The sequence below is a fragment of the Calypte anna genome, chromosome 3 (genome assembly GCF_003957555.1).
Source record: "Calypte anna isolate BGI_N300 chromosome 3, bCalAnn1_v1.p, whole genome shotgun sequence".
NCBI lineage: Eukaryota > Metazoa > Chordata > Aves > Apodiformes > Trochilidae > Calypte > Calypte anna.
Genome location: NC_044246.1, coordinates 41,556,760 through 41,582,356, shown reverse-complemented (window position 1 = coordinate 41,582,356; position 25,597 = coordinate 41,556,760). Strand labels below are relative to the sequence as shown.

Here is a 25,597-nt window from a genome sequence, read left to right as displayed (position 1 = left end):
TAACTCTCAGAAATACAATTTTGTTTGTTAACATGGCAAAAACAACAAATCTAGATCCTTTCAAAAAGTCAGAAATCAAAAGCAGATTCTAAGTTTTCTGCACACATGGTAATTCATGTGAAGAATTTGCCAGCTACTCTTTTCTGCATAGTATGCTTGAGGAGGCTGCCTTCTGAGTATCTTGAGTGCTTCCTATTTTAAAAAAAAAAAAAAGAAAATAAATAATTTAAGGAAACTTAGTTCACAAAACTGTGCAGCAATGCAGCAGTGTGCTTTGCTTTATGGAAGCATAAGAATAACATGAAATTTCTTGCTGCTGTAATAGAACAGCACTGAATTGTTGTTTGAGAACTGCATGTCAGGAATGCAGCATGACACAAGCTTTTGGAGTGGTGAAGTGGTAGGTTCAGTCATGGATATAGCTTTGAGTAACTGAGACATAATACAGATTTAGCAAAGAAATCTGCTTTACCAAAATGTAAAAAAATTAAATTCAGTCTTAAAGCCAAAGTGTTTGCAACAAGGTAACCAGGTGAGATTTTGATTCATCTGTTTCCTTGAGGACTGCATAGATTTTCCACTTTGTTTATAGAGTTATTACTGCTAGTACTACAACAATCCTGACTGACATTTCTAAAGTGAGTTTTTTCTTGTAAGTTCTATAGTAGCACCATTCATTTTATTATTTCTGATGTTCTGTGTTTTTCAGATTGAAATGGAAAAGCAGTTAGATACCTTGCATAAAATGCAGTATTTTTCTGTTTGTGCAGTATTGTTTCATCCCATTGTTAATGCAGAGCACATGAATGTGTACTGCTCTTTTCCAACCACATTTGCTACTACAAGTTTTCCATATGTATATATTTTACTTCTGCAGTTGCTTTTCGCATTTACGATATGGACAAAGATGGTTATATCTCAAATGGAGAACTCTTCCAGGTGCTGAAGATGATGGTTGGGAACAATCTCAAAGACACTCAGTTACAGCAAATTGTAGATAAAACCATTATTAATGCAGATAAGGATGGTGATGGAAGAATATCCTTTGAAGAATTCTGTGCTGTAAGTAATTTCTGAAGGAAACTTTGATAACTTTGATTTTTTTTAAAAAAAGGAGGAAATATAGTAACCAGTATAAAGGGTAAGGTTATAACACCAGAGTGTTTCTTCTGATCTGGCAACAGTCACCCTATGACACAGCTTTGTTACAGATGGTATCATCATCTTCTGGCTTCCAGCAGAGCAATGTGTCTTATGGCCTGTGAGCAAGTGGTGAATCAGTACCATCAGGATGCAGATTTTCCTATTGAATCTAGCAATCCTGAAAGAAGATTGCTTCATTCTTGCACAGCAATTTTTATAAAGTGATTTCTGTGTTATTTTATGACATACTAAACATGGGACCACTCCTAATTATTTTTGCATATAGACAAAAATACGAGCCTAGCGTGAAGGCATAAGGTCTTCTGCTGGTAGAAATCAGCAGCTTTAAAGATGAGTTGCAAGTGACTGGCTTGTTGTAGGAGGTTGGTTTTCCTTGTTTTCAACAGTTACTTTTGATTAAAAAAGAAACAGCACTTTCAGCTGTTTTGATTGTCTCTAGGTGCTTAATAGAATATACTGAGTGAAAAAAACCAAAGCATGGTGGGCAGGCATGTACAGTCTGACAAGGAGAGGAAAAAAAATGCTTCAAACCACCTGAAAACTAAAACCAGAGTATATCATAGCAGATCTCTCTTTAAAAAATGTCACTATCAGGGGTGGTATGTGGGGAGGTGTTTTCCAAAGAGGGTAATTTGAGGTTAATCTCTCACTCCCTGAACTAGGTGTCTTCTCCTTCAGAAAGGCTTGTCTTTGCAGGGTGTGGAGAGAGACTGGGGAGATAATCACAACCTGCTGAACATGGGATTTGACAAAGGTAGTGGGATTTGTCAGTGACAGGGAGACTAAACGTCTTAAGTGCTGCTCTTAAAGAAGGACAAACCGTTGAAAGGCACCTTTTAAACTTAGGGTTTTACTGAGTAGAATACTTGAATGTAGCACTTAGGCTTGAAATGGTTTATTTTCACCAGTGTCATATATTTGTTTAATTAATTGACAGTTTTAAATATCTTCTCTCAAAAAGCAACACTGAAAGAAAAAAGACACTGAAACTTGCTCATTTTTGCCATTTTTGAATATTAATTTACACATTTTAAATGCTGTGTTAATGAACATACATCTGGGTAGCACAATTTCAGTTTATAGGCACTCAAGCACTGCTTCTGTTTTCTACTCTTTGAATTTACAACTTCAGTTCAAACATAACTTCATAATAATGATCAGTGCAAATTCTAAAAAAAAAAAGAGGGGAGAAGGGAGTTGGAAAGCTGCCCTTCTCCACTATTAAAGCAAAAGCATTCTATTGTCTTTTTTTTTTTTTGGGTAGAGTTTAGTTATGTTTCTAGTTTTTCAGATTTTTGCAGCCTGCAAACAACTGTGAAAAATCTGTTTATTTCTTGCACTAAGTTGTCTTTCAGCCATCCACTGAACATGATGCTATCCCTTCTCTTCTTTTGTCCTTGGGCTTCTGTCCAAACTTCTGTCTTGCAGTACTGTTTGGTTTTCCTCTACCATTCTTTTAATTTCTTCAGGTTTTGTTGACCTAACAAGACACCCTCCATTCCTACAGTCTCTTATTCAATTGTTCTTGCATTTTACCTTTTAATTTTTGGTGCCATCTCTCTACAAAAATACTATTTTGTTTGTTGTGTTTGGCCATAGTGTTTGGCCTGTGGATTCTGTTTCCACATTATAAAAAGTTTCTCTGACAGCACACCTTTCCTTTTCCTTTCATTTGTGCATGAATTGTATGCCTGTGAACACTTGAAATTTTGGGGGGGGTTGCATTTTTTTGTCATAAATCCTGCTGCCCTGCCTAAGATTCTTTGCTTTTCATATCAAGATGCAGTTTTACAGAGTGATTTAGAAGTAAAGTTACCACTTCATTTAACATGCTGAAACCTAATGCAAGGTCAGATTAAGAGATGGGGAGAGAGCCTAAATAGTTTAACTTACACTTTTGTTTTGGGCCCTGGAGTGTGTAAATTGTAACAATCACCTTGGTTCATAAATAATTCATTAACAATATTGCACAGAACTTGTGAAATGTAAATTAATTTGGAGAAGTCAGGGAAGGACTGTAATTATGACTGGCCTCAATGCATCTTCTACATAAAGTGTGTTGTTTGTCTCTCAATAGCTTTCAATTCTCATCTATTTATAAACACTTATTTTTCTCCTAGGTTGTAGGAGGCCTAGATATCCACAAAAAGATGGTCGTAGATGTGTGACTCTGTAGGGCACCACCCAACACTTTTGCTTTCTTCTCCATCTCTGAAGATCTGCTCAAGACGTCCAGCAATGCTCTCTGTGTATTTAAATGGAAGTATTTTTCTCTGTGAAGCCACATTTTCCAACATGAGCCTCATGAAGCCAACTAAGTGTTATTGAACTTTTATTCTCTCAATAACTCGGTGTAGCACTTTAAAGTCTGAAGGACAGCAAAGATGGAAAGAGCATATCAGTGTGGTGGAGAAAGGGAAGGGGTTGGCTTTTTAATTTATTTTTCTTCATCTTTTATAACAAGGAAATATCTATCTATATATATATATGTGTGTGTGTATTTATATATAGATATATATGTAGCTTTCTATATGTAGTAGCTAGGTGGGCTTTAATTTAATATACTTGATTCAGAAACAAAACTAGAGTACAAAGTGCCAAGCAGAATATTAACAGTTCAATATACGGATATACATCCTTACTTTTATTTCACACAGTTTTATATATATAGTAGAAGAATGTAAAATTTTAATTGCGTGTTAGGTCAACTCTTTTCCTGTTCCTGTGACTGTTCAGATGTTTCTATATATTGAATGGCTGACAAAGCATTGCTTCGTATTAATTCACCTTAATTACATTTTTTGTAACACAGGAGACTAAGTTTATTTATACCTGTTAATATATTACCAGGGACTGTGTCTCTTTGCTAAATAACTTAGTACAGTTCTACTTAGTATGAGAATATAGTTTAATGCTACTGCCAAGAAGTAGCCCTCACGTGCATGTAGTAGCTGCAGAATGCTTTGATGGCTGCTAGATTTCATCACCTAGGAATGCGGAGCAGTTCCAGCTGTCCTGAAGTTAAGGCAAATCTGCTGTTCTGGATTCGTTTTAGATATGGCTGCTCAAGGTGTTAGATGCATTCATGATTTTCTCTGTGCTTAGCTTAACAAATTTAGGATAGGTATAACTGTGCAGGATTCCCACCTACTTATTTTATACAGTACTTTGATTACAAAATGTTTTTGCCATTTAAAATTCTGTTGTTTCAATCATGATAGTTTCCCCTCTGCATTTAAATACTACTACAAGTAGCATAAATAACTGGTAATATTTTATATATATATATGTATATAGGATTCATAAAGGGGGGGAAATCTTGTTAACCTATGCCATAGAGGAGGAAAACTTCACACTATCTAAATTTATACCTCTTGCGGTTCTCCAGTCCTTTGCCTGGAGATGTTTTTTTCTTTTCTAGATTTATCCATATCATAATTTGTAACGGATGGTAACTTGATATATTTGTGTGATATAAAAGTAGCGAGCCATGTTTTACAACTTTATATCATCCCTTCCCTTTTCTGCAATGGTACTATTGGCTGGAAGAAAAAAATATTTGCTAGATTTTTTAGGACAGTACATCTTTCCTGTACAGTAGTTTTTCTATTAAAAAAATTGTTTTATAATCAGCAGTGGAAAGTGCAGGCTGTCTGAACCTACTTCAGTCAAGCACCTGTCTGCCATAGCTGTTCCTTCAACTGAGTGCTGCACATCATGGGCTCTGTCTGTGAGAGAGAAATCCAGGTGCTTGGTGTCCTTGCATGACATGAAGTTTTGCATGTAGATCGATTTGACATGTTCCTCTTGTTTACATAATTTGCATAATTTAAAAGATAATGTTGCCAAACTTTGGTAAATGTTAATGTTAAAAAAAAAATCTCCACTACATGTAACTTTTCTTCCTCTGGATCAGTACGTGGCTTATAATCCCAGCCAGTGGTTGTGTCTGTTCCAGTGTCAACTGCCATGTGCTCTGCTTCAAGGGGGAACTAGTCTTTTGTGAATTTTTTGTACATAAGTATTTGTTACAAACATTTTAGCAAATGCTTTCAATTTCTCTTACTTGCTTGTGCATATCTTGGCTGGCATTATAGAAATTAGTGCTAATGTTATTTCCTTAGGGGGACTGGAAGGGGAGGGATGAGGTGGTTTTTTTTGTTTTTTTGTTTTTTTGTTTTTGTTTTTTTTTTTAGTTTGTGTGGGGAAAAATGATTTATGTTGAATGTTTAGTTTTTCCTCTGCATGCTACATCATATGTTGTGGGAACTATAAGAACCTTCATACTATATGAATACAAAATAAAATATTTGAACCTTGGCTGGAATGCTTCAGTACTTACCTGGACCTTTTGTGTTTAATTTAAAGCAGCTCTGTAGTCTGCTTTAAAGAAAAGGAATCTTGCTGTTCATAGGTTTTGTTCCCTCTTTAATCATAAAAATTTATTGAAAACCTCTATAGAGTGTAGAGTTCCTTGAGTACTTCCAGGCTTCATTTCAGCATTTTAAGACTGACAATGTATTTTTCTCTTAAAGGCACATCTGGCTTTCTTTGCTACATGTCCATATTGGATAAAATACCTTGTTTTAAATCCTACCAAATTCAGAAGTGGATGGTGGTTTAAAAACAAGACAAACAAGTAACTTTAATGCAGGTGCTGAATGAAAGGCAGCTTTTTTCTCAAGAAAAGGTCAGAGGCCTCTACTGGTGAGAACAGCCCTCCCTGGAACAGGTACATTGTTTACAGAAGCTGTTTGGTGTTGCTCTTTGTGGTGCAATTGTTTGGGCCTTTTGTGTGCCAATATCTCCCTTTCTACTCTACTGGTTTTGGTTGGTTATCAATACGTTCCTGCTTTAGGATAAAGGTTACATTACTTCTGTGTGTCCTGGCCTCTCTCTCTCCTCTTATCTTTCAAGTTAATTGAGATAAACGACAAGCAGTGATAAATGGAAAATGTGCCAGCCAGGTGGGTGCTGGGTGTTACCTTGAGCTGCTCAGAATGGACACACAGTGCCCTGTATAGCTCAGCTGGCTGAGAGCTGTACATTTAGGTAACTCACCAAGTTTTACATCTGGATTTTGTTGTAAGAATCCCATACTATAAAGTGCTGTACTGGCAGCTCACACTGAGAGAATGCCTTATGCAATGTGCTAGTGGTTTTGATAATTTCATTTCAGTTTTTCTTAACAAACCTAAATCATTTTGCTGGGTGACAAACTTGCATAGCAGGGCCAGGAGAGAGGGACTCCAGTTTGTGTCCAACTGTGAGTGTGGCTGGGCTCTGTCATCTCTTTCCCTGCTCTGTTGCACACGTGGCATTTTGAGGAGATTCAGCGCTTTGCAGTCACATGTGCTCTGGTACACTGGCAAGTATTAAACCTGGTAGCTCTGTCCTGCTAGGCTGCCCTTAGAGACAACTTCTGAGAGAATCAAAATTAAAATCTGTATAGGTGCAGATTCTAGATTTAAGTTCAAATGCACTATTTGCCTCATTATCTTACCATTTTGGTGTGATACACTGTCCCATCAGTAAGCAGAGATTCCTTGGGCAGCCTGAACATTACACTCTGCATTCCGTTTGACTCTTCCTTATTCCAGGAGATACTGATCCATGATGGGAGGGGTTATGAACACTTAGCTATGCTGATTCCATTAGGCTCAAACTCAAAGGCTTTCCAAAGTCCTCCCAGCAGTTTCTTCACTTTCATATTCACAAAGTCAGTAATGAAGATTGGTTTTGTTAGCAAGTAAGTTTCAATAAAATCTTCTGATATAGACACAACAATTTAAAATAACGTTTAATGACTATACAAATATTGTTCAAAACAGACATGCTGTCTGAAATTACACTGCACAGTCCCAGGTTTCTTCTGGACTTCTAAATCAAGCCAAAGACTGAGTGGGTGTCTAGCTCCAGGTCTCTTGTTCATACAGAAATCATGACTCCAAGCTGTAGCCCATGGTGGTGCAGTCTTGCTGCAGCTCAGAATCTTTCAGCTGCTCTGCTGGCCACTGCTCGAATATTCCCATAAACTTTTGATGGAGGACTTCCTGCAGGAGAAAATACAAATTCAGTAACCCAGCAAGATCCAGTATGTCACAGAAAAAGGTGTCTTGCTCTGACATTTCTGTTAAAAGTAGATAAATAAGCCCATGGGACAGTAGGATGTTCAAGGTTAGACACCTTGTCTGTTACTCCAAGAGCAGAGTTGAGCTTCTGCTTTTGGCATAAGTTGTCTCCTCTGGCTCAGTGCATTCAAAACAGCCCCTCAGGGAATGCTGCAGCTAAAACAAAAAGTAAAAAATATTCCTTTTGCACCACAGAGAGGGGTTTTGGAGCCAGAAACCAAGCCCCTGGCTCTGTGCTTCTTCCTGAAATCTTTCTCTTACAAGCAACAAGTCAACTCCCAGTAAACTACCTGCTCCAAGTGCAGGAGTGGACACCAGGGAAGACCAGACCCACAGAAAGCAGTTTCTCAGACTGTAAAATCTACTTATGTGTAATATAGAAAATTAGGTAGCTGCATTTACCTAAAATTAGATTGCAGATTGCAGTTCGTGCCATTTTAATGTTCTGAAAAGATCCCAAAATATGAATTTTCCTGTGAAAAGCAAAGTAGCGTTAGTCAACTGGAAAAAACCTCTGAAGTTAGAGATGAATGCAGAATTCTAGTTCAGTGTACTAGTTCTTTTTCTACATGTGTAAATAAATTTTAAAACTCTCAAACCCAGAAAGCCTACAATGTAAATCCTGTGCTTGTCTGGATACTTTTAAAAATAGTTACAATTTACAAATTTGAGTGTAGCAGCTTTAGGAGGAAAACATAGGGTTGGTGGGTTCAACTTGGATTATTCATTCACTAGAAAGAATTCTTGGGCTATGCCAAATCCTGTCACTTCTAGGTGGGCTGGTGACATTATTGTTCTTAAATATTCAAACAGGTGGTGTTCATTAAAAGTGACAATTTGACTAACTAATGGTCTGTACCAGTTTTTAAAAACTGAACTTTATTTGCTCCTGGAAGAGAACATGGATTGGTCAGTACTTACGCATCAGCAAGAACAATTCGCGTCCTGGTTACATTTTCTATAGTGAATTTTGTTTTTCCACCTTTGCCTGCTATTCTGCCTATTGCTCTTGACAGATGATCTCCTTTCAGAGGTTTGACTAAAACAAGAATAATGCACTCAGTGTAAAGGCAGTGGTATTTCTGTAAAGTTTCCATGGTTCAAGTTACTGGAAACATCATTCCAAGTAGTCAGAGAGCAGTTTTACTATAGGTGAAATAAACACATATCTAGATTCACCTCCTTCACTAGAAGTCTACTCCCAGGAGTCCCCGTAGTACACAGAATAGTGTTTCCACTGCTTACTTCCCACCCCTAGCTGTAAGGATAGTGGAGGAGGAGCAAAGCCCATGCAATTTAGAAATGCAATGGATGTATTCCCCTAAATGCTCCATTATCACCTTTAAGCTTAAAACAACATCTACACTATGACAAGAAAAATGCATTCAATCAAAGTGAAATCAGGTTTTCCTGATCCCTAAGCATAAATGACAGGGGAGCAGAGAAGGAAAAAAAAAAACAACCAGAGAAGTACAGACAGATGGTACACAGGGCTACTTGAATACTGCAGCAGAACTACTTACCATCTGTAACCTCAAATGACTCTAGGAAAAGATCATCTAACCTGATGAGAGCAAGAGCATCCTAAAATATTGAGAGATTTGTTATCAGCATGGATATTACAGCACCACAGCATAGCAAGCTTGCATGTTTTATTATACATACAGACATCATAAGTAGTATTTCTCAACATATGAGACAATAGTGAGCTCCAGTTAGGCCATCTATTTTTTCACTAGCAATATAAGCATTTTTTTCTGAGGAGAATCATAAACAGTCACCCTAGACCCACGTGTACTGGTGGTGTTGGTACTGGGCAGCATCAATGAGCAGCCCACACTATACTGCAAAAAGTGGTTTGGTTCTCATAAGTACAATTGAGTTTTGAACAACCTTATTGATTGAGAGTACAGCAAAATGAGCCATTAAATTTATTTTCTTTATAATTACTTGCTGTTTGAAGATTACCTTTTTATTCTGCATTATCTTAAGGAATTAAACTTCCACTACAGTCACAATCTCAAACTTATTTCTAGAAATCCACCTGAAGATTTTTATTTCTTTCTTACTGTAATTTGCAGAGAGGCCAAAAATGACATGCAAGCAAATTCAAGTAATCTTGCTGCTGAGCTGTTAGGACACTCACCTCTACTTGAAACCCAAGTATAAATGCTTTCACAAAATCAGCTGCTTTTGTCAGAGCACCAAGATCCTTTGTCTCTTGACAAGTCTGTAAGACAAGAAGTTATGTTTGCAAATTAAGACCATGCAAGTAGAATTAGGCTGTGAAAAATCCAAGAGGTACAGTCCAATCATAAAAAAACAACATTCAGCAATGGTCCTGGGTTTGTGTTTTCCTGAAAGACTCAAGTTGTAAATCTTCGTGCTTCCTTATAACACTGAACCTCAGCCACAAGAATGCACCTGCTACCCGAGCTTAAGGGCTCTAGAGGGGAGCAAGAAAGAGAAACTGCTGAAAATCCCTGCCACCTGAGGAGAATGTTTTTTATGAAAAACAAAACAAAATACTCCAACAAGAAAACTGCAACAGCAGAATAAAAGAGAAGGATGGCAGGAACAGCTTGAGGAGGCAACGTTATTCAAATGACAGTATCCTAAAGGTGTTCTAGCAAGTGATTAGAAACATTGACAGGCTCTAGCAAATGTGCAGCAAGAGAAACAAGGTAACCAACAAGGAGAGGTGTTTTGCTGAACTTTGTTCTTACCAACCATGAAGGGCTAGTGAGGGAGGCTAAGCTCAAGGGCAGCTCGCTTGTAGTGACCCTGAAAGGGTGGAGTTCAAGATCCTTAGGACAGCAAGGAGGGCTCACAGTAAGTTTACTACCCTTGACTTTGGGAGGGCTGATTTCAGCCTCTTCAGGGAGCTGCTCAAGAGAGTGTAATGGGATAACATCCTGGAGGGAAGAGAGGCTGGTGAAAGCTGGCTGATATTTAAGGATCACCTTCTCCAGGCCCAAGAGAGAGGTGTCCCATCTAAGAGAAAGTCAGGTAAGATATCCAGGAAGCTGGCATGGATGAGCAAACAGCTCCTAGAAAAAACTCAAGAAGGAAGCATACAGAGGGTGGAAGCTAGGGCAGGTACTGTGGGATGATTACAGAGAGGCTGTCTGAGCAGATAGGGATTAGAAGACCGAAATCCCAGTTAGAATAATATCTCACTAGAGATATAAAGAGCAGTAAGAAAAGCTTCTGTAGGTATGCTGGGGATAAAAGGACAACCAAGGAAAATGCAGGCCCTCTCCTAAATGCAACAGGAGACCTGACTGCACAGAATATTGAGAAGGCTGAGGTTCTCAATGACTTCTTTGCATCAGTCTTCTCTGGCAAGTACTCCAACCTCATTGCAAAGGCCCCAGCAGATGAAAGCAGGGACTAGGAGGACAAAGTACCCGGCACTGTAGGAAGAGAAGAGGTTCATGACCATCTAAAGAACCTGAAGGGGCACAAATCTGTGGGACCTGAGCGGTGCATCCACGGAACATCGTATCTGAGAGGCCATGGCAGTCTGCTGAGGTTCCCACTGATTGGAAAAAAAAGGTAACATGGCCCCTATTTTTAAAATGGGGAAAAAGGAAGACCTGAGGAACTACAGGCTGGTTATAGATCCTACTGGAAAATCTGCTGGGAAACAGGGAAAATAAGGTGACTGGTGACAGCCAACATGGTTTCACTAAGGCCAAATCATGCTGGGCCAATTTGGTGGCCTTCTATGACAAGGCTACAGAAGTGATGTGGCAGAGCGACTGATGCCATCTACCTGGATTTGTGCAAGGCTTTTGAAACTGTCCCACACGACATCCTGGTCTCCAAACTACGAGACTTGGATTTGACAGATGGACGGTTTGGTGTAAAGCAGTCGATTGGATGGCCGCACCCATAGAGCTGTGGTCAATGTTTCAGTGTCCAAGTGGGCAAGTGACAAGTGGTGTTCCTCAGGGATCAGTACTGCGACCAGTGCTCTTTAACATCTTTGCTGGAGACATGGACAGTGGGATAAGTGTATCCTTAGCAAGTCTGCTGATGATACCAAGCTGTGTGGTGTGGTTGACACCTTAGAGGGAAGGGATGCCATTCAAGGGGTCCTTGGCAGGCTGGAGAGGTGGGCCCATGGTAACCTTATCAAGTTCAACAAGACCAAGTGCAAAGTCCTGCACCTGGGCAGCACAACACCAGACAAAGTACAGGCTGGGGTGGAGAATGGATAGAGCAGCCCTGAAGAAAAAGACTTGGGAGTGGTAGTAGATGAGAAGCTCTACATGAGCCAAGTGTGTGTGCTCATAGCCCAGAAGGCCAACCACATCCTGGGCTGCATCAAAAGTATGGTCAGCAGGGCAAGGGAGTTGATTCTGCCCCTCTACTCTGCTCTTGTGAGACCACACCTGGAATACTGCAATACAGCTGTGGAGCCCCTAGCACAGGAAAGAACAGACCTGTTGGAGAGGGTCCAGGGAAGGGCCACAAAGATGATCAAAGGCTGTAGCAACTCTACTACAAAGACAGGCTGAGAGAGTTGGGGTTATTCAGCCTGGAGAAGACTCCAGGGAGGCCTTATAGCAGCCCTCCAGTACATGAAGGGGGCCTACAGGAAAGCTGAGGAGGGAGCTTTTTACCAGAGAAGGTAGTGACAGGACAAGGGGTAATGGTTTTAAACTGAAAGAGGGTAGATTTAGGTTAGATATTAGGAAAAGTATTATGAGGGTAGTAAGACACTGGAATAGGTTGCCTAGGGAGGCTGTTGATGCCCCCTTCCTGAGGGTGTTTAAGATCAGGTTGGATGAGGCCTTGTGCAACCTGATCTAATGGGAGGTGTCCCTGCCCACGCAGGGGGGGTTGGATCTTGACGATCTTTAAGGTCCCTTCCAACCCCAACCATTCTGTGATTTGGAACAGAAACAAGTCAAGCTCATCCATCAACAAGTGTTAGGAGTGTTTTAAGTTCCATACTTCTCCCCCCTCCCAACAAGAGACACACGATTTGCTGCCAGGAGACATTTTTTAGCTCATGTTCTAAAGCTGAGCCAAAGCACTCCTCTGCTATCAGCGAGAAATTCTGCACTTCTGCTTTTACAGAACCTAACAGGAACAACCTAATGCAGTCTTAGGAACTGTAAGAAAAACAAAGCTGGAAACAATTATTAAGATGCTAATTATGTAAAGGTCTGGAATACAGAAAAGGTATTCTGATGTGTCCTTTACAGCTTCCACGTCATGTCGACGAAATGCCAGAAACTTATTACAAAGTTTTCAGTCGTTTTACAGTCATGATAGATACAGGCAAGATGAAGTTGCCAAGATCAAGAACTAAACTACCTGCTTTTGAACCGGACATTCTGTATCAAAAAGCAGTGTTAAAATCCCAGGTTTTTCACCTGCAGGTATTCAGTGGAATGGCAAGAGTTCTTGATCTTCCCTACCTTTCCCTTCAAGTTATTTCTAGAAAGAGTAAGTCAGGGACAGGTCTGTCACCTTTCTTCTAGTTGCTACCACTGAACATGTGGTACAATTTCAAGGCTAGCAAGCACAATTACTGTTGGTGACTGTATTTTCACCATTGCAATATAAGGTCTCAGATATCAACATTGCTAATACACTAACTCATGTCAAAGACATGGCAGGACCTTTTGATATACACTTAGAAACAGACAGGTTTAATATTTCAGAGGGAATAAGAAAGAAAGAAAGAGCATCTACAACACTTAAAACTATATATCTATACCCCAAGCTATTTCTGTGCAATCTAGTAAAAACACAAGCTATTAAACTACAGGCTTAGTCATGTTCTGCCACAAACAAAAGCTAATAGAAGCTTCAGTGGCCCCCTCAAAAGACACTGTTAACTCAAACTTATCACATAAGTACTTAGTAGCTTTGAAGAGCATTCCCAAAATCATGCCTAACACACAGACTACAATTCTTCTTTATTCTCAACTATGTAATTTTCTCCTATAAAAACTGAAAAAAAAAACCCCAAACCAAACAACCATCCACCAGCTTACACTGGCCCTTTCCAGAAGTCATAAACGCTTTTTAATTTTACCTGCACTGGCTACTTGCTTCTAAGCAGTAAGTGCCAGGTTTGATTCTGATTCCCTGACAGAGTTTTCCGGCTGGGTGAGGCTACGCCGTTCCCATGTTCCGAAGCATCCCAGGGGATGCAGGCTGCTCCCCCGGTCTCTGACACGCGCAGCACGCACACGTAGGAAGGGCGCTGGGTTTCGGGTAACAGGAAAGCAGGAGAAGGAGCTGCTCTTACCTTGATTTCAACGTTTCTTGTTTTCAGATTAAACCTGATTTGAAGCTGCAGGTGCTCCACGATCGGCGTGTATATCTTCATCCAGTTCTCCTTTAACGGGGTGTACCTGTTGGCCGGCACGGGAATCTTCCGCATCTCGCCTTTTCCGACCTAGCCGGGGTGAAAGGGGTGGTGAGACGAGGGAAGGCCGAGAGCCGGACGCCGTTCCGGGAGCCAGAGCTGCTCCTCAACTTCCCGCAGCATTCCCGGCCCCTCGGTTCCCGGCCGGTTCCCGCCCGGCGCCATGCGTACCCCCAGCGCCTCGGCAGACACGGGCGGGAAGACCGGCCTTTTGCTAGGCCGCGGTCCCGCCGTGTCCATGGCGGTCTCCGCCGCCGGCTCCTCCCCGCCCGCGGCCGCCCGACGTTTCCGCCGGTTCCGCTTGGACAAGACGCTGGTGAAGCCGCCGCCATCGCCCCCCGCTGCTGCCGCCGCCGCCGCGGTCTCGGTCTCCATGGCGGCGGCCGAGGAGAGCCGTTAGAGAGGCTCGCGCGGAGGGGGCGGCGGTTGCAGCGCGAGGCCACGTGCCTGCCTACCACAGGCCGGCGGAAGGGAACCCCCGTCCTCTTCCGCCCCGCCCCTCCCGCTCCTTCCCCGTTTCCTGGGGTGCCCGGCGCGGTGCCGGAGCAGCGGAGAGGGTGCCCGGGATGTCGTCGTCGTCGGGGATGGAGGGTCCGCAGCTGGTGGTGCACGTACAGCAGACGCTGAACTACACCCTCTTCGACTGCAAGTGGGTGCCCCGCAGCGCTCGCCTCCTCTGCCTGGGCAGCGCCGCCCGCAGCACCGGTGTCCTGCAGCTGTACGAGCTGCGGGGGGGGCGTCTGGAGCTGCTGCGGGAGGTGAGCGGGACCGGGGTGTGGGGGAGAGATCGAGGGGAAGGAGCGGGGGGAAAGAGACTCAGGGGCAAAGGGCGAGGGGGGTGAGCAGGGGTGAGGGGCGCGGGGGCGGTGTCCCAGCAGCCGGGGACCGCTGGGTACCTCTGGGGCCGCAGATGTCGGCCCTCATCCCGCTGGGGAAGGGAGATGTTTGTGCGTAAGCCAGCGGGATTCATCGGGGGGATGGGGCGGGAAGAGACCTAATTGGAAGAAATCCACGGTATTCGGCCTGTTTTGCGTGTTAAATTTGCAAATGCCGTATCTCGCGTCGGTGCGTTTGCTTCCGCTAGCCTGGTGTTTGTTGCCATGGTAAAGCCGGAGGCTCCGGTCTCTTGTGTTTGTTATGTTTGGTTGTGGGGTTTTTTGGTTTTGTTTGGGATTTTTGTGTGTGTGTGGGGGGGAATGTATTGGTTTTGTTGGGTTTTTTTTTAGTTAGGTTGTCGTCTTATATTTACTTATTTATTTCTTAACCCAAACTGACCTTTGGGGATTTGCTGATTTTCAGGGCTGACAGAGCCTTGGGTGCTCGCACGCCCTCAGGGCCGGCAGCGAAAATAATGTCTCGGTTAAGGCAGTTCTACCGGGAGGTGCCGAGGCGGTCAGAGCGGCTGCACCCTCCCCGTGGTGGGGGCCATTTGGGCGCCGGGGGGAGCGGGGACTCCTTCAGCCGTGTCTTTGCCGATCAGTAGGGAGAGCAGCCTCTGGGTATCATTGCTTCAGCCCGTCACGCTGAGGTGAGAGAGAGTTTTAAGAACATTAAACTGCAGGCTCTGCTGCTCTGTGCACCAAGAACGAACGAAAAAGCATCCCTTGCCTTTTTAAATAGCAGTTTGTTTGTATTTTACACCAAATATCCTACATGCATTTCGCTGAAACCTGCAACCCGTGGACTCTCTAGAAGCTTCTGCGGTTGTGTTGGTTTTTCCTATGTGCTGACACACAATGTCTCTTTTTTTGTTTGTTTTGTTTTGTTTTGTTTTGTTTTAAAAAAAAAGCTTGAAAAGGCTAAACCTATAAAATGTGGAACTTTTGGTGCTACATCTCTGCAGCAAAGATACCTGGCTACAGGAGATTTTGGTGGAAACCTTAACATATGGTAAGCACACATGTTCTTTCAAAGCTTTTTCATTTGATGTCTTACATTTCTGTCTGAACTGATGTTTCTGTACCTGGCTAGCTTTTGTATAAGATGCTCTGTGCTGCGTGTGGTTGCGACCCACTTAACTCTGGCTACTGTATAGGAACATGGCTGTAAAAACCAGGGAGATTCTGCAAAATGGTTTAGTTCACCACTGCATTATTTGGTGTGCAGCTACAAAAACCTGTTGAAGTTCTCTAGGTCTTCTTCTGAAAAGTGGCTTTTCAACAGATGCATGACCGTAAATAGAAGGTTATGTTCAACCAAAATTTGATTTCTAGATTAAATACATGTTTTTAACCTTGAAGTTTTAGGTGTTCTTTCAGGCCCCTGAATGGTTTGTATATTTAATTTGTGTAGTTAATTACAAAATAAAGTTAGAATGTCAAAAGGGGTGATGGTATTATCATTATTTATTATTCCTTTGCTAAGGAGCTGTTGATTATGTTTTGTTGGAATAATAAAAATGCCATGGTTTAGCTACTAGTTAAGAGGGGTTTAAAAATTTAACTTAACTAAAATCAATATATAGTTTCAAAGGATTCTTGAAAGATGAGGTTCAGTGGAAAAGAACTGTTAAACCCTGTTAAACTGTTAAACAGGTGGATGCGACTTTCATTTGAAGAAGGGTAGTCAGGTGGGGATCAGTGAAAAAGGTCATCTTACATGTTTACTGAAAGTAAAGTTAATTGGAGCATTTTGATGTGTAGCGTGATTCATTTTGAGCCCAGTGTAATAAACTGGTTCTTAAGGGTTGCTGTGGTGAATCCCACAACTACCTTTACAAACAGGGAAGTCCAGAACTAATCAAAAACTTGCAGACCAGCCTAAAGCAGTAGCCAAAGAAGAAGTGGAAAAATGACTCATGGTTCTGAATGGTGATAGTCATATTTTGTTCCCACTGTTAATCTGAGTTTATATAATTTGTGCTCAAATTTCCTCTAATTTTATAGGAACCCTGAGTGTCAAGGAAAATGCCATATTATCTGTTCTTTTCTTTCTTGCCTAGGAATTTAGAAGCTCCTGAAATACCAGTGTATTCTGTGAAAGGTCATAAGGAAATCATAAACAGTATAGATGGTGTAGGTGGCTTAGGAATTGGGGAAGGTGCACCAGAAATTGTGACTGGCAGTCGAGATGGTGAGTTAGTGAACTCTAAAAGTCTTTTCAGTTATTCTGAGGCAGTAGTCTGCAAGCTTTGATGGCAGGGAGCAGTCTGCCATCCAAACCAGTTACAAATCTCTTGCAACTGGTTCGTCATACACTGTCTTTTGAATCTTGCTTGGGACAAATTTTCCCTCATTTTTTTAGAAGCTGTAGATAAGCAAAAGATACTCTCGTCACTGAGAATGGGACAGAAGGAATACAAAGCAGAATAAATGCAAAGTACCAGCTAAAGAAAATCTATCCTTAACAAGTACTTTTGCTTTATTTCTGGGTTGTTTGTTTTGGTTTGTTTTTTGTTTAAACCATTAAGAGCAGCCTGGTTTTCTGGAATTGCAAGAGATGCTCCTGTGTTTTGAATGATAAGGTTGAAAATCAAAGGTCTTTCCTGGGAAGATGAATGCAATGTGACACTCTATCCATAATTCAAAATCTGCTTTCTTTTCACAGGCACTGTGAAGGTATGGGACCCAAGACAAAAAGATACTCCTGTCGCTAATATGGAACCTGTACAGGGGGAGAGCAAAAGAGATTGCTGGACAGTAGCATTTGGTAATCAGACCCCTCTAACATGACTGTGCTTTGAATAGTATCAAAGTATTTCAGAATGTTATGGAATAGTTTATTTTGTATGGTATAGTAGGTGTTGCTTTTCAGTGTTGTCAAATTTATGTGTTTAATGTGTTTTTCAAAAGAAGCCAATTTTATGATGTCTGGGTTTTAAACTCATTCTCATATCACTTTTGGTCAGTCATTTCACAGGAGAGCTGTGCAAGCTTTATTTCTATGCTAAAGAATAAAATAAAAGAACAAGCAGTGCATCCAGCTGCACTGTCCTGAAGGAGTAAATGCTGCAGTGCCCAAGGAACCAATATGCTGTTGTAGCATAGTTCCAACTATCAAGTGTGAAGGCATTAATTTGAGAAGGTCTTTGAAGCTAAGAGCCAATCAAAGACAAAAGAGATGCTTGGCCTGTGTTCTGTGTTTTTGCTTTGGAGACAACAAGCTGTTTGTTTTACACAAGCTGCTATTTCTGGGTTAGGTCCACTTTTGTTTCCAGAGCTAGGGAGTGAGTTTTACAAAGTGCTAATAAGTGCAGGGAATTTAATAACAAAATTGATAATAAGGAGAGGACATTTCCTAGCAACGTGTGACTGTTAATGCTCATTGCTATTGATGTTTTTGTATTATGCTTTAATGAACAGAGAAAAAAGTGTTGTCATTGTCTCCTTTGAGTCACTGAAGCTTCAGCCAGGGCCAGGTTTCATCTTGTGCTACATGTCCTAGGATGACTTCTTTCAGACATTAATGTGCCTTCTTGATCCTGTCAGCTGAGAGTTTTTGTAGGCAGACTTCTGCATCTCTCTCTAGGAAGGGCCATAGCAGCACTCAGGGCCTATTTACAGGCTTGTGTTTGTAGAAGAGCTGCCTTGTCCTCCTAACATTTCATGCTTGAGAGGCTGGTTGAGAAACTGCTGAACTCTTTCCACCGTGGTGCTGTAGTGCTGGCTGAGGGGAATGGTTTACAGCAGATGAAGATTTGGAGAAGGAATGTACTTGTATAGGTTTACAAGCCCAGTGTGCAGTACTTATACTGCCTAAACCTCACAGACTTTGGCAGGGGGAATAAGAATTTTGTTCATATTTTTAAAAGAAAGACTTCTTCAGAAGCTGTATTTTCTCTACTTCTCAGGTTTGAAAAATAGGCTGTTTGTTAAATCTTAATATTCCAATAGTAATATTTTTCTGCTATAAATATAAGTTGAAATTGCAGGCATAGGAGGCCCGAAATGTACAGACTGAACAGGGTTTCTGTATTCTGATAAATTCTTTCTCCGTGTCCAGGCAATGCTTACAATCAAGAGGAACGTGTTGTATGTGCTGGATATGATAATGGGGACATTAAATTGTTTGACTTAAAAACCATGTCACTACGATGGGAGACAAACATTAAGAATGGGGTAAGAAAAAATACAAGTATTTTTCATTCCAGCTTCTGTGCAGGATGAAAAAATTAAAATCACTGTGTCTGCCTAAAATTCACCCAGAAGACATTTCTGCTCGGATTGTACCAAGGACTTGTTTTAAGTTCACCAAATTGTATCCCTCAAGTTCTGGGTCTGGACAGCACGGGTGATTTTCAGTGGATAGATGCTTTTATATGATTTAGTGATTTCCAAATTGGTAGTGATGTCATTGTAAAGATAACCAATGATTAATATGTATTTACAAATCACAAAAACTCCTTGGGTATTTTTAGCAGTGGCTAAGTTTCAAGGCTGCATGTAATTTTTTTTTCTGTTTCCAGGTTTGCAGTGTGGAGTTTGACAGAAAAGATGTAAATATGAACAAGCTAGTGGCCACATCTCTTGAGGGAAAATTCCATGTTTTCGATATGAGAACTCAGCATCCAACCAAAGGTTTTGCTTCTGTTTCAGAGAAGGTATGGAGAGACAAGAGAATTTCTTAGTAAGAGACAAACATTTTGTATATATGCATTCAAAGTACTACAGGTCTAAAACTATTGGTTTTGATAGGTAATAGATACCCAGGATACTGGGGGCAAAGCTGTGCAGTAGCATGGCTGCTGTGACCCCAGGTGTAAGCAGTGCATCCAGCTGCCAGTGCTTATGTGGGCTTCCTTCCTTTTATTACCTGATATTTGGGCTTCTCTGGGTTCTGTTGAACATGTTCTTCAAAGCTGTGCCCCTGGTCTGGAACTCATGTTTATTGGGGACCATATCAAATTGTGATGAACATGCAAATCCAATCTTAAATACATTCCAAAATGAAGTGTGCCCTTTGCCGTCACCACACCTCATGTGAGAAATAGAAATCATTATTTTTCTTTAGAACGAGACATTTTTTCATCGAGTTATTGGTAGTGAGTGAAGGAGAGTGGCCTGGAGGCGGTTAAATACGGAGAACTATTTTATAACCTTTTCTCTTCCATCTGTGGCCACTAATTCCTTCACAAAGAAGTATTAATTATTTTTTAATTAACAAAATCTTATGATAATTAGAGAAAAGGAACTTCTGTGATGAAGTTCTCAGTAGTTCACAAATCAGAAAAACCTGAGTTTTAATTTAATATTTTTTTCTATATCACCATTCAAAGCAGAGATGTTGAAGAGCTTTAGTTACATACAGTATTTACTGAATTAGTGTGTGTAATAATAAAAATGTGAAAATGGAATGTTATCTTTCCTCCACTGCATTTAAGTTTTTCCTTTCAGACCTTTGCAGATGGAGATGCATAAGGTCAGAGTATGTGTGTTGGACTTTTCCTCTAAGTGATTTCCATTGCTCTGTGATCTTCCTGTGCTCTGGCTGAGATTTAAATTTATACTGTAGATTGTTTGTTGTATGATAGTATATTCCCTTCTGCTGATGATGCTGAGAGATGTCAGATAGTGAAATCTGTCAGTGATCACCAAAGAACCTGTGAATCTTGTTGTTCCAGAGCAGTTTTAAAAGACAGGCTTCTGTGTAGCCACCTTACCACTCTTTAACCTTGCTCACATGGCCAGTCCCAAAGATGCTGAAGTTCTAGTGAGTGGTGGCCTTGGCAGGGCTCTTGCCTTATCCTTGCAGAAGAAGGGGGTGCACAAGAGGCCTGGCTTGGCTTCTTCTGTGTGGGAACTGGCCATGGGGCAGCAGGTCACAAGGAAGGGAAGGCAGACATTTCAGTATCCACCATGGGAAGGCTGCGTTCTCTTCATACAAGTGATTGCTGTTTTAAGATTCTACAACTTTTGTTGTGAAACTCGTCCATAAAGTGACTTCTATGCAATACTAATTTTTTTATTAGGTGCAAAAATCTACCATATGGCAAGTTCGGCACCTACCACAGAACAGAGATATATTTATGACAAGTGGAGGAGCTGGGAGCCTTCATCTCTGGAAATAGTAAGTGATCACTCTCTAGCCTGCAACAGGAAGAACAACAAACCAACCATTTGATGTTTTAAAGAATCTTCCTGAAAATGATGTGTGGGGTCTTGCTTCCAACCTCAGAATATCTACTTAAAATTCTTGCTTACAAATGGAGTAGAAAGGGTGGCTTAAGTGTCAGTACTTGATCTGGAATTTTGAATTAATCCGTAAAAGAATGTGACAGTAGTATAGATTAATTTTGCCTTTGTCAGTTTTCTTAACATAACTGAGATCTAATTATATCCTTGGTTAACAAGATGATAAATGGAAGAAAGCTGATTTCTTAGAATTTTTCACATGGTAGCTGTTATGTCTGAGAAGAATATTGAAAAGCTAGGCATTTAACAGTTCTTATTTTTACATCTCCTTACATTATATAGCAAAATAATCAATTGCCCTAAGTGCTGTGAAATAGGTTCATTGCGTTTCAGAAGAATAGCTGAGGTGAAGTTTTCTTGCCTGTGGCAGAAGTCAAAAATTGAGACGTGTCAGGATCCAAAACTTCCTGCCTCATTTTTTTTCATTCATGAAATATTTACCAAGTATGCTCTGTGGATATAGCTGGATATGATTATTCATTATTTTTAAGACACCTATTTTCTTTGTCTAGAGAACAGAGAAAACCCTTTTAAAATACGGAGGATAATGATGTCTCTGTATCTCTAAATTCTAAGCATCTGTTCTATTTTTCTTATTGCCAGTGAGTACCCAGCTCAGCGCTCAAAGAAGGATTCTGAAGGAGCCGAGATGGGGGTGGCAGGTTCTGTCAGCCTCTTGCAGAATGTGACTCTGTCAACACAGCCAATTTCCAGCCTAGACTGGAGCCCTGACAAAAAGGGACTGTGTGTTTGTGGTGCCTTTGACCAAACTGTGAGGGTTCTTATAGTTACCAGGCTTAACAGAATTTGACAGGAAAACTAGAATTTCTGATAAGAAAGCAGTATGGTTTGCTGTAGTCTGTAAATACAGGAGGTAGAGTCCTCCTGTTTCTAACAATTCCTCCGTTATTAAAACTGGATTAAAGAAATAGAAACCAGATCTTTCTATTGAAAGTTTAGATACAATGCAGTTAGAGATGTTCAACTGATTATGCCGCAATGACTTGAAGTTGCCTGGGCACAAAACTCCTACGTTTTAGAAATGTGAAATTACATTTAAAATAAAATGTGCCTTTGTGTAACCTGTAATTTTAGAAGTCACTTTTAAATTGCTTGTGTTCAGTTGAATCACAATGCAGATCTGTTCACACTTGTTAAATGGTTTGGTGTTTTTTTATGTAGTATCATCTGTATGCATTCATGTGATGGAAAATACCATATATTCCCTCACAGAAACTCTTTGAGTTACTGACTATATTAAGTAGAATGCTTGTTGAAGTGACTTAGGATTCTCTAACACAGTATAGAGACTATAATGAATGCTGAAATATTCAGGTTTAATGGAGTAAGTTTTTTATTGAAATTAATCTGTGGAGCAAAATGCACTATTTTATGACTTCAGTTGGGTCTCATAACAAGTTTTTATGTTCTGTTGGTTTTATATCTGTTTGTAACTTTGTATTCTACAAATAAAATTATTTGGGAGTGTTACCTTAATACAAAGCATATTATTTAAACATCCAGAGATAACAGAGCATGAATGTAGTTGTATATGTTTACAAGAACAGTGTGCAGTATGTAGGTAAAAGTTAATAAATCTTGCAGCAAAAGTCACAAAACTTAAATCTACTGTGGCAAAACCTTATAAGGTAGCCAAAGTACTGTCTTCTTTTTTTCTTTTGTCTTTTTAATTTTTTTTTATTAAAAACAAACAAACAAACATTGTATAAAGGTCTTTTCCAACCCAAACCATTCTATGATTCAGTATTTCTTCAAAACCTGAAGTGACAAGACAGCTTAGTGTCTGGTAAACTGTGATACTTTGTTACTGTAATTTCACCTGAACTTCTCTTTGCATTTCGCCTGATTTCCAATGTGATTTCTCTTCTGATTTTACCACTGCCCCTTCTTTTTAACAGGGACATCCAGTTACTGTCCTCTATCTGCAGAGGTGTATGGTGGGGGCTTTCTTAATTTCAGTAAGCTCTAATGAATTAATTTGCCTGTGGTTAGCTTTCAGCTGACTGGTTTTTTGCATATGCAAGTTTCAAATAAAAGCATTTTTCTGAAACCAGATAGTGATGGGAAAAGTGTTGTCTTTGTTTAGGTTAACAACCAAAAAGACCCTGGGGGTCCATTTGCAAAGAACCTCTCTTTTCAAGGGCTTCAGAACAAGGAATTGCTGTCTGAAGTGAGTCACCTGCGCTGGGTCAATCCTGGCCTCCCACGGGCTGCTCCTGGAAATTAAGAGGCTGCGCTGCAGAGAGAGGCCCCAGTGCGGTATGTCTGTACTGGTCCTGCCACCAACTGGCGTCCCAGCAAGATGCAGAAGGAAGAGAAATCGGCCAATTTTCAAGATTAAGGTAAAGAGGCAAACGTGTGAAGCAGTGCGGATACCGCACAGACAGCTTTAAGTACAAGAAGAAACTGGATTGGAAGGAGAAGTGAGGAGCTACAGCTGTGGAAAGGACAACACTGAGGCTGCAAATGTGGCACTTTGTGATGTTCTCAGGCTCAGATTTTTTTTTCTTTGGTTTAAGATTCCAGCTAAATAACAGGAAGCTAGAACTGTCCTTTTTAACTCCTGGCTGTGTTAATTGAATATACCATCTGAGGAAAAAGAACTGGCACTTTTGGTTAGAAAGGGGCTCACGGGCTCTTAAACCTTGTGGAACAGATAAATCATTAATGCTTTTGTAGCAGAGAGGGGCCAGCAGGAAAATGCAGGCTGTAAACCCAGAGTGTCTGTGAAGTCCATGGGTTTGGTAGGTCAGTGATCCCCAGCTCTAACCTGCCTTCAAATTCAGGTTCTTGTATCTATGGTTCAGCAAGGGGCCTGCAGGGATGAAAGCACAGTAAGGGATAGTAACAAACTGGGACTGAAGCTTTAGCAAAAGTTTATTTCCTGTAAAGCAGCCCTTAGTTTTGGACCAGTGCAAATTTGTCCCCCTCTGAGGGAAGTTTCTTGCTTGGCACAGAGAAGGTGCCCCAGCATGTCTGGAATCATGGGGATGCCCTGGTGAGGAAGGCTGCCATTGCTGTGGGCAGCCACCAAAGCTGCAAAGGCTGAGCCCAGAATTTCAAGATTCTTGAGCAAGGGCTAATGAGGTCTGTCCATCTGTCAGAAATGTGCTGTGCTGACCTTGGATGCAGGTGTTCAAGCCTGGCAAGTAAATGGCAGGTTGTTTAGCGTGTTAGATGTAGCATGTTAGGTCTGCAAGTGCTCTTGCAGGGAACGTAGGCTAAATATTGGGTGAAAGCCAAAGATGTATGAGATCCAGCTGACTTCTATTAAGACTTGATGGTTTGCTTTCAAATGTAATATTGAATATATGATTTTTATTTATTTTTTTTTTACACAAGCAATTCCAGCTGCTTGTGTACGTAATGCTGAGAGCAGTCTGAAATAATTTTAAATGTTGTCCCTCTTAGGGTGCACCCCTGTGGTGGGAGGTGGAGTAGGGGGAACTGCTCTGCAATCTTGGCTGCAGTTTGATTTGAAAAGCAGGGGGCATGGAATTGAAAGAATCCATTCAAGTGCTTTGAGTCTAAAATGCACTGCTCAGAGATGGCCTCCATTAGCTGTGTGCTCTAAATAAAATGTACATGCTAAAAGGTATGCTGGGCAGTGGAAGTTTGTGGAAATATGTTTTTTCTCCAGTAATTCTGAGTCAAGCCCAGAGCAAGGGAAGAAAAAGCTGTCTCAGTACAGGTACCTGTGAGGTACAACAAAGATAACATAACAAAGGATTCTGAGTGCAGGACAGGGCTCTTGGTGGTATTTTTATTACATAGTTGGCCTGAAGCAAAAATGTCCCTTCCTTATACAAGCAACTCCACAGAGAGCTCATAGTGAGCCTGCATGACAGTGACAGAAATTAGAGCAAGAACTAATACCATCTCTTAAAGCTCCAGGGGCCTCCAAAAGATAAAATGTGTTTTACCTTTGACACTTAGTTTTTTGATTAATTTTTTTGCTGTTTTGAAAATGAAGGAAAGACTTTCTCTCATGAGTAGCTGGTTTCATAAAAATACATGATGGCTTGCATGGCAAAAGTTTGCAAAAAGCTAAGAGAGCTGGAGGGAAGTATAGGTGAATGGTACGGCTGCCCTTGTTCAGGAAAGGTATGTGACTGTATCTGTGTACCTAAAAAATGAAAGATAGTTACTAGCTGGAGAGAAGAGCTCTTGCTAGTGCCTGTACTATGCTGTCTCTCCTCAGCAGATTGGATTTCTGCTTCACCCAGGCTAAACAAGAAACTTAAGCAGACCAAAATTTGCCTGTGGCAGCCTAGCCTGCTCTATTTATAGTCCTTCCCCCTCTTGCAGAAGACTGGCACCTTGCCTCTGCAGCCTGGAGGCTGAAGAACTAAACCGTGTTCTAAATAAAATTGTAATGCATCAGAGAATAAATGTACAGGGCCAAATCCTCTCTGACACAGCACTGAGGCACACTCTGGAAAACCCCTGCCTCCCACAGGGCCAGGGAATGAAATGTGCTACCCAGTTTTATGGCTCTACTGTGAGTGACCACATTTGACAAATATATCTGCTTGGCAGCTAACTCTTGTTTCCTGTGCAAACCATCCGTGTATGCTTACAGAAGAGAAAAATCTGTTTATGGGCATGACTGCAGCCAGAATATATTTAGGTATGTGTTATGAAGTATTTCTTTACTTTTTTTTTTTCCAGGTGTTGCCCAAATCTCCAGCTATTACAAATCAGATTTCTTTCTTTATAACGACATATTTACTTTGCTTTTCACGATACAGGTCCTT

The 25,597-nt window shown here is 41.0% G+C and overlaps 3 protein-coding genes across 5 annotated transcripts in view; 2 read left to right on the top strand and 1 right to left on the bottom strand.

The window, feature by feature from the left end:
* The window catches only part of PPP3R1 (protein phosphatase 3 regulatory subunit B, alpha), a 43,395-nt gene extending 36,408 nt beyond the window's left edge, over nucleotides 1-6,987 (top strand). For 2 of the 3 annotated variants that reach the window (XM_030446698.1, XM_030446697.1), the window contains 2 exons: nucleotides 878-1,062; nucleotides 3,285-5,491. In XM_030446698.1, the coding sequence (XP_030302558.1) occupies nucleotides 878-1,062; nucleotides 3,285-3,332 (233 nt within the window). In that variant the 3' untranslated portion in view covers nucleotides 3,333-5,491. Of the gene's footprint in view, nucleotides 1-877; nucleotides 1,063-3,284 lie in introns of all 3 variants that reach the window. The other variant, XM_030446696.1, reaches the window with a different exon arrangement.
* PNO1 (partner of NOB1 homolog) lies at nucleotides 6,848-14,153 on the bottom strand. The gene is made up of 7 exons (XM_030446693.1): nucleotides 13,861-14,153; nucleotides 13,570-13,719; nucleotides 9,442-9,525; nucleotides 8,819-8,879; nucleotides 8,217-8,334; nucleotides 7,698-7,768; nucleotides 6,848-7,217 (listed from the first exon to the last, which is right to left on the bottom strand). Exons 1-7 carry the CDS (start codon nucleotides 14,062-14,064, stop codon nucleotides 7,150-7,152), a joined length of 756 nt encoding a protein of 251 aa, XP_030302553.1. The 5' UTR covers nucleotides 14,065-14,153; the 3' UTR covers nucleotides 6,848-7,149.
* On the top strand, nucleotides 14,153-22,891 carry WDR92 (WD repeat domain 92). Its single transcript, XM_030446694.1, has 8 exons — nucleotides 14,153-14,447; nucleotides 15,479-15,579; nucleotides 16,631-16,761; nucleotides 17,236-17,337; nucleotides 18,631-18,746; nucleotides 19,094-19,228; nucleotides 20,597-20,694; nucleotides 21,423-22,891. The coding sequence occupies exons 1-8, from the start codon at nucleotides 14,256-14,258 to the stop codon at nucleotides 21,628-21,630; spliced, it is 1,083 nt and encodes a 360-aa protein (XP_030302554.1). The 5' UTR covers nucleotides 14,153-14,255; the 3' UTR covers nucleotides 21,631-22,891.
* Nucleotides 22,892-25,597: the final 2,706 nt, after the last annotated feature.